The sequence below is a fragment of the Impatiens glandulifera genome, chromosome 9, assembly GCF_907164915.1.
Source record: "Impatiens glandulifera chromosome 9, dImpGla2.1, whole genome shotgun sequence".
Taxonomy (NCBI): domain Eukaryota; kingdom Viridiplantae; phylum Streptophyta; class Magnoliopsida; order Ericales; family Balsaminaceae; genus Impatiens; species Impatiens glandulifera.
This window is the reverse complement of record NC_061870.1, coordinates 28547383-28556931: the sequence shown is the minus strand read 5'-3', so window position 1 is coordinate 28556931 and position 9549 is coordinate 28547383. Positions and strand designations below refer to the sequence as shown.

The following is a 9549-nucleotide window of genomic DNA, read 5'->3' as shown; positions in this document are numbered from 1 at the left end:
CTAACAAAGTTGTACCTCATTGGATTGATGATGGTGACAAATTCTATACAAACAATTTTGATGCTCTAATTCTATACCCCACTTAAAGAATATGATTATTTCATTGCAATAATTGAGGATATTTAGCACCACTCCTATCTTCAATTTCATTCATATAACCTATTCCCTAATCAAATAGTACAAATCAGACTATTATTATATACCATAACATAATCATAGTATTGTTCGGATTAGACGGCTAGTCGAACCTTTTATATTAACTTAATTGGGTAGTGAAATCAAACCCATAACTCATAATTAATCTCGTACAAATTCAAACATTCGACATATTCCCCTAACCAATTTAAGCTCGATTACCTAAATTAATCATGTAGTTACTACATTTGGAGCACTAATTAACAACTTTAATCATTAATTAGATACAACCCCCAACAACAACAATAGAGTGACTAAGATTTGGGGAGGGGCTCCCCTCTTAAGAATGACCTAAACAGTTGAAATGCTGCCCGTGGTTTGAAAAGTGGCACTTCATGACCTGCCCCTCTAACCGTTGCAAATGTTAGCCCCTTGTACACCTCTGTCCATCCACCAACCTTCATTTCAACACCAAAAATTTCATCTTAAATAATACTAATTTGTTACTTACAAAAAACAAGTTCAAAAATCATACAAAACACACCTGTTTCTTGATGTACCAAGGATACCAAGGCGTCTTTGTCTCCAACTTCAGCTGCGCCAAGGAAAACCTAGTCGCGGTCACAGGCACAACCGAATCTATATCGCCACTGTCATATTTAATATAAATAGATTAGTAAAGAAAAAAGTTTGAATTGAAAAAGATAGATTAATTTTACAAACCTGAAAACCCAAATCCTCAAACCGGCAGCTATCAATTCCCTGTATATTGGAAGAACAGAGACATCTGTATCGTTCCAATTTCGATTCAAAGTATCGCTGAATTTTGTTTGTAATACATAGAATGAAAAAGTTAATTAGAAAAATAACAAATTGACCAAAATGACATCTGAATTCTGAACATATTAAAAAAAAGTAACAGATAGGTAAAGATGAAAATGGATTGATTATGATTTTATGACCACCTGCAAGCAGTCCATTTATAATGGATTCCAGTGACGTTAGCATGAAGAGCCTTCTGAACATCAGGCCTGTTATAGTAAACCTCTGCATAATTCTCCGTACATGGATCGTACCCTGATAACCATCTTGATTTCTGATCATCAATTATAAAAACCCAAATCAATACAAAACTAAATCAACATGTTTGCTAATTAGAAATCGATGAACATTCATTACCGACAGGGGACGACGGTGAGGCAGACTTGCGGTCTGGCCGGTGAAGGCTCGACGTTGGTCGTCGGATTTGTTACAAGGAACTGCATAGATATTGTACTGATCTATGTTTCCGAATTCTTTATCCATTGCGTAAGAGTAAAACGATTCACATTCACTGGATTCCTTCTGTTGCAATAGCTTGAAATCACAAGTGTTGATCAGTTTATGATACGTTTTGTCAGAGATCATGGCGTGGCTCCACCAATACGTCACCGTTCCAAGGTTATCGTAATAGTTATCCGTTACAGCATTCCCCACCTGCCATAATTTTCAAATTTTTATCCCATTTATTACAATATCAAATCATAATCATCTATATATTACCATGAACCCTTTAAGTCTGATTCGGAAACGATTAGTTTTATCATTATTATAATCCATGATTTGTTTAGCAAGTTGAGGAACATAATGGCCAGCATAACTCTCTCCCGTTAAATACACGTCTCTGTTCTTGTAACGCGGGAATCTTTCCATCCACCTCCTGAGGAATATCAGCGAGTCCATTGCTGCATGCATCAAACAACAAATCAATTATCAATTTTTAAACATAATCATTCTTCTAATAGGTTTGTACCAGTTCTGCGATCTCCGGTGTTGTAGAGATCGGAGGAGCGGTTGGTATAGGAGAAGCCAACTCCGGCGGGTGTTTCCAAGAAGAGCAAATTGGCCAAACGATTCCATGAAAACTTGTTTAGGTATAAACCAGTGGCCTTATTGTTAATTCTGAAAGGACCTATTTCTTCTGATGCACCGTACGCTATTGAAGAGCAACCTGGACCTGTTTATGAAAATAATTACTGTTCATAAAATTAATAGCTGTTTGAAGTTGCTTTCAAGCATTCAATTTTGTATTTTATTTTTCTTCTGATTAGTCCATCCATGCATGCAATATTAATGTAGAGAGAGAAATGGGCCTGAAAACACATGATGAACAGTGGTCGCCATAAATGATCTATTTCATATAACCAGCTGGATAGTATTTATTTATGAATAAATATGAATAGAAATGGAAGTGAAGCGTGCAAACTGCAAACCGCAAACTAGCTAATTGATAGATTTGGACCAAACATGAAACATGACATTAATATGGTTTAAATAAAAGTCTAACCTCCGTTTAACCAGACAACCAAGGGTTTGGAGAAAGGGTCTTCAGTGGCTTCAGTAAGCCAGTAAAACAGTGCCTTTCTGTTTTCTTTGACGGTTACGTAGCCGGAAAACTGGTGGAAATGGACGGGGGGCTGGCCGGGGAGGGAGGAGATTCTGTCTGCTTCTTCTTCAAGGGTTGACGGCGGCGTGTCTGCGTGAAGAAGGAGAAGGGAAGAGAAGAGAATGGAGATGGTGAAGAAGATGATGGTGTGTATTGTTGGAAGTTCCATTGATGCTAATTAATGGAATTCAGAGGAGGTGGTTTGAAGACTGTGCTTGCTATTCATGTCGAATAAATAGACCTGAATAAGAAGAGAGAGAGAGAGAAAGAGTCATAACTTTCAAAATTTACGTTACTCTTCAAAAAGACAATGGAAGTGGGCCCACAGTTGGCTGGGCCAGGGAAATCCCGGTCACGCGTTATACAAGACAAGCTTAAGATTTTTTTATTTTTTTTATTTTCTTCTTTAAACCCACAATCTTAAGGCATGTTATTATATTTTATGATATTGTATTATATAATAAATTTAATTATAATTATAATTATAAATAATAATAATAATAAAGTCTAGTCAGTTAAATACTACAGTATTATGTTCAAATCTTGAGTAAATAAGTTTCACATTTATTATGTAACTTATTTAATTTCACTTCTTTGAGGGGTTATTGGAGTTTTTTTTGTGGAGTATTACTATAATTGATTGGGTGAGTTCATATCTTTATTTGAATAAACAATTTAATTGATTGTTAAATTGAGTCAATTAATATGATAAACTTATATACATATTAAATAAGTTATCATTTTAATTATTTTCTTGTTGAATATCCCATTGAAGATAAATCGTCAAACCTCGTCTGATACATATCATTCATAATATATTGTTACGACGATTTCTTAGATTCGTTTCAAAAAGGCAGTAAAGTCGATTGGGGTATTAATCGTTCTTATTAAGAACTTATAAGTTCGATAAACTATTGGACAACATAATTCTATTCTATTGATTTTTTCTTCATTTTTTTGCTTAAATTATTATTATTTTTTTTTAATATACATTAACCATTAAAAAATAAATAAAATTTATATGATTGGAAATTGTATAACTATACAGTAAAATGAAACTACAATTTTTTTAATAAGATATTTTAATTAAAATAAACAATTTAATTGATAAAGATAAGTTCAAAATGTATATTTGAGATTAAACCAAAAAAAAGGCCAAAGATATCCCCCGTCCTTTTCTAGGTGAACTCCAGCTAACACACATTTAGAAAGAAGAAAAAAAACGTGGCAACAAATAAATAAAAAAAATCTAGATAATGCTGAAAGCATGAAACTATATATAGAATCCGGCCCTTCAAAAAAATAATTGGAAAAAATAAAAACCTTCAAATATGAACTAATTTTTTATTAGATTTGATTAAATATAATTGTTAAAGAGATATAAAGGCTAGTTCGATACGGAAGATTGAAGAATAGTCACGAGCCATATATTTTGTTTTTTTAGCATCCCATTGTCTAATTAACTTAAGTTTCACGCAGCTAGTAAATCCATGTGCAACATGTAAATGAGAACGAAATTAAGATTTAGAATATACACGGACTAAAAATTCTTCACAAAATTTATCCAGACTATAATTATAATAATATTTAGTAAGTAAGCAAACAAATTCTACTTAGTTCACTTGAAATTATATATAACATTTTGGGTCACTCACGCTAAAACTCTCATTGATTATATATGAATTTAAATAATTATATATTTTTATGATAATGATTGAACCAAACTTATTTGAGATAGATTCAGATAACCTAAACCCTACCAGACCCGACACAAATCATGTACGGGTCAATGATTTAAAAACTTACCATCCAAAGATATATATGAACCTCCCATATATCCCATTGATGTTTTCCCCCAATTTTTAAAGGTTATAATTAAAAAGTTTTTTTATTAGGCACCTTAAGTTAAGGCTTGTTTGATTGTTTGTTGTGATTGGCCTTATATACAAGCATGGTTGTGTTTATTCAATAGTTCAACTTTGAACAAAAAAAAAAAGATTCTTAAGAGTACGAAGAACACGTTTATAAATTTGCAAGGAGGTCCAGATTGAGGATTCACACGTAAATGTTTGAAAGGACTATCAAACCGTGATTTTTTTCAAATTTTAATTTGTATAGTTGAATTTGAAAAGTCTGTTATCTGTTATCGGACGTCGACATAACCTTTAGAGAACCGTTTATATATAAAGCCTTTATTGATACTAATAATTGTTACAACTCTCTAATGTATACTATTTTAAGATTTGGATCCACAAATCTGACATGTTTGAAACGTTATGTAAAAACACAAAAAGAATAACATAAGAAGACACATATTTATAGTGGTTCACTCAAATGAGTTATGTTTATTTCAGCCACCACAAAACTTTACTATGAAGAAAAAAGAGAAATACATAATTTTTTGACTTCATACTTTATCTCTGTAATTCTGTTTACATAATGTAAACTTTTAATAATAACATATTTATAAGGTAAATATTTAGATAATAAAACTTAAATAACTCTGAATCAGGCAAAAAAAAAAAAACTCAATAAACTCTAATTAACTATTATAGAGTTTAATATAAATTTAGGTTCCACAACTTACCCTTATTTTAAAAATAAGAGTAACGACATTCTCAAGAATGGTAACTAACTTATAGAGTTTATACTGAAATTCATCTGTAACACGGTAATCTCCACTTTCAGTAAAGCATCAATGTTATTATCTCTTAATTCTTATTGGCTCCGATTGTACTCAGTTTATTTTGAATCACTAGGTAAGTTGATATATGTACTCATTTTATTTTGAATCAATATATATATATATATTATATTTTTGTTAATAATCTATATATATATATAATGATGCTTAATTTTTAAAGTGTCCGGATTGTCGGGTCGAGAGTTATAGTTAATTTAGATATATGTGAGAGTAAATGGATACTTGGGTCGGATTGTGGGTTGACCCGTCCATAAACTTAAAACGGTTAAAAATAAAATTAAAAATGCTATAGGTATGGTTCGAACTTGCAACCCAACAAAACAAGTACAACATTTTAACCAACTAGATTAATAACACTTTATATTTTAAATTCAATCCAAAATTTGATAAAGGCGTGACATTTTAACAATATAAGTTCAACTTTTTAACTAACTAATCTATATATATATAATGATACTTAATTTTTAAAGTGTCCGGATTGCCGGGTCGAAAGATGTGGTTAATTTAGATATATGTGAGAGTAAATGGATACTTGGGTCGGATTGTGGGTTGACCCGCCCATAAAATTTTACCGTAATAATTTTTTCACGGTTTTTTATATTATTACTCGTGCAAATGCACGGGATACATGCTAGTTATTAATAGTTTGTATTAAAAAATGAAATATAGAAGTAAAGAGATATATGTTTAAATGTTTTTGATGTTAAAAGGAAAAAATGTTTAAATTTATATTTTATTATTATAATAATTAAATAAAATTATATAAATAAGAAAAGAAAAAATAATTAAAAAAATGGAAGGAGAAAGAGTAAATAAAAATATTATAATAAATAATGTGAATGAAAAAATATTAGGATTATAACTTATTGGTTAAAATTATTGTAACATATTATTAGGTAAATTGTTAATTTATAATCTAAATAAAGTTGGGTTGAAACAAAATTTTGTGAAAGCACTTAAAACTTATCTAATTAAATGAGAGACAAATCAAATAACCTATATTTAATTGATTCGATCCCAAATAATAATGAAAACAATTAAAGGTAGCTGAATAATCAATCCCCTCCACAAAGGAAATAACTAATGATATGGATACTAAACATATTTATAATGAAAAAGACATTTAAATTGTTCTTAAGCTTGCATTTAGAAATAATAAATAAAACAAAAAAAAATATCCATTTCATTAGTCTGAAAATTACAGTTATAAAAAGAAAATTATTGAAAAAAGATATATAGTTACATAATTAGATATTTTAATTGATAATAAATGATTTTATAATTGAGGAAGACAGTAGTGATTGTTCATTGAATGATACTTTATATGAAAATAAACGAGGATAAAGAAACTATCATCTAATTCACATTTATTAACATGCGTGTTTTCAAGTAGATCTAATAATTAATATTTGAGAAAAATGAATTAGGAAGACCGACAAAGTTAGGAATAATGATGACAAAAAATCCCTATTTTGTTGGCATGCACAAATAGCACAATACATCCTTTGAAGATTTTAATAAATTATTAGCAATATTAGTCAATAAGTTATTTGTCCTACTAACAAATTAATACCACCGATCAAATCAATCATTCCATTACCTAATTAGTTAATGAGTTTATGAAATTAATTCATGCATGTAATCATGAAGTTTAGTTAGAGGGTAAGTGGGTAAGTTTAGTTAATTGTTGAAAAGTTTAGATTAATACGGTTAATATGTCAGGGTTAATATGTCAGGTCTACATATTTAAGTTATCATTCAAATTATTTTTTGATTGACTGTCTGGTTGGATATAAAACTTTCATAATCCTCTAATTCGTATCATTCATAATACTATTATTATCATTTCTGATATTCGTTCAAGAAAATCAATAGAGTCTATCGAGTTAATCGTTCTTCTCGAGAATTTACGAGTTTAATGACTTTCTAGGTATTGTTTTTTATTTTTTTAATTTTTTATTTTCATATAATATTTTGTTTTTGTGTTTAAACGATTTTTTACCTTCAAATATACCTCGATATTTAAAAAAAAGGTACAGTACCTAAGTTTACCCTTCTTAGATTTTGGGATGCCCGTCTCGAAGAAAATGATTAATATATAATTATCTTATCACTAAGTTTAATCGATTCGTACAATAATAATAATTTTTTTTAATAATTTTAAAAATCAAAAAATTAACACTAAGCTTTAGAGCTAAAAATGTGGGTTTTTTTATGTTAAAACTTCTAATAAGTTGCTCTACGGAGGGTGCCTAGCACTAGATTGACCCAAGGCTGACCCGGTTAGTTGTATGATATAATCAATACTTGAATGGATACATATTATTCCTTAATTTTTTTTAATATATATATATATATAATTAATTATTTATTTAATTATTATAAAAGTTTTTACTTTTATTCTCTCATTTTATTCAAAATTTTATTATTATTTTTTTTAATTCATTATATTTTTTTTAACTCACTGAATCGTCCATGTTTATACAAGTTTGATGTTATTTAATTGAAGTAGTGACATTCAAATTAATTTTTAATGTTTCTAATTTATTCATATAATCTTTATATATAGAGAGAGTTTATATGTTTGTTCTCTTTGTCTAACTCAATCAAAACCCACTTATAATGTGTTTGTAAATTTTTACTTAAATTTTAAAAACCATGCAATTTTAACCTAACATACACATATTTGTATTTCATATTTCATATTTATAGACTAATTGAATTTTCAAATATTTTTTTTACAAAAGAAAAACAGCCTGCATGATTGATTGCATTTATTATATAGTGATGTGAGGTAATTAAAGTACAAAAAAAAAAGTACAAGTTACATTACAACCTGCCTATATAGCTAACCAAACCTTTTTTCATGTCATCTCACCACTACAATAGGGTTTGTTTGACCTCAAGGATGATTTTACTTTTACCTATTTACAGTAAATAATTTAAGCTTTAATTGTTATATAATTAAAGTGCTAGCTTGGAAAAATATATGATTGTCACGTGCAACCATGCACTTACCTTTTGTACATTTTTAAAAGAGATTGTGAGATTAACTTATAAATCTAGCATTTTAAAGTACATTAATAACTTGTAATTTTAATTAAAGAGATGGTGAAATGATAATACTATATTTCAATGACTTATATTATGATTAATAGATAAATGTTGAAAATTTGAGAGAGGGAGAGAGAATCGAATCGAATCAAATGAAATCCAATTTGATCCCAAGTCCCAACCCCACCACCGGATCAGGAAGTATATATAATTTGTGTATCTTTGTGGTTTTATTTCATTCTAGTCAACAAAAGATTAATGCGGCGCCGTTTAGCTTAGAGTTCAAGTTTAATTTATTATATATATAATAACTAATTCCCGGCGGTTCATTTCGTCTTGATCGATGAAGTAATAAATTAAATCTAGTCCTAAAATTCATGGATTTCTGATCGATCGGGTCAACCAACCTTATCACCTTTATTAATAATTTGTTATTTGATGAACCCTTTTTTTCTGTTTTTTAAATATCTAGTTTAAGTAATTCTAGGGAATATGGAACGGAGTTCCATTTACCATCCTCAAGGGACCTCCACCAGTTATACCAGGATGTTCAGTTCGATTTTAGGAACGTAGGATCCATAATTTCTGATCAATACAATTCGAACCGAACACGAAAAATCAGGTTATCACCATGTATTTTTTAGTTTGGGTCAAAATTTTGTCAACTCATTAATTTTATTAATAAACATGTCAAAATTGGGTAACCCTATCGCACGACTAACTCATTTATAATTTATTTTTTTTAGGATTTTATGTTCGACAATTTTCAACTCATTCACTATATTTTTTTTAAATTTATGTAGGGGGATTTGTTATTTAGTTTCATAGTTTTTTTATTGATATAATTTTAATCTAAAATAGGCCTACGTGATATAATTAAATCGGGCTAGGTTCGAGTTTAGTCTAGTTAATCAGGTCGGGTCGAGTTCAGGTCAATTACAAATAAATAGGACTGGTTCAGGTGATATTCATATTAGTATCGCCAACCCGCTAACATGTCAACCTAAACTCGACTTGAATTATCACCATTACCGTTAAGCATGGTTTATAATATACTATCTAAAATAAATTATACATGATAAAATTATATTTTTATATAATACATTAAAAATTCATATTATTATAAAAATATATATTTAAATTTTTTTATAAAAATATATTAATAATATTATATATTAAATTATGTTTATTAATATTTATGGCGGAGTAAGGATGAAATCGAGGCGGGATC

General features: G+C 29.1%; 1 protein-coding gene across 1 annotated transcript; it reads right to left on the bottom strand.

The window, feature by feature from the left end:
* Positions 1–238: 238 nt before the first annotated feature.
* On the bottom strand, positions 239–2769 carry LOC124914347 (serine carboxypeptidase-like 25). Its single transcript, XM_047454873.1, has 8 exons — positions 2462–2769; positions 1928–2131; positions 1678–1859; positions 1315–1611; positions 1101–1231; positions 859–954; positions 680–785; positions 239–593 (listed from the first exon to the last, which is right to left on the bottom strand). Exons 1-8 carry the CDS (start codon positions 2727–2729, stop codon positions 450–452), a joined length of 1428 nt encoding a protein of 475 aa, XP_047310829.1. The 5' UTR covers positions 2730–2769; the 3' UTR covers positions 239–449.
* Between the last annotated feature and the right edge of the window lie 6780 nt (positions 2770–9549).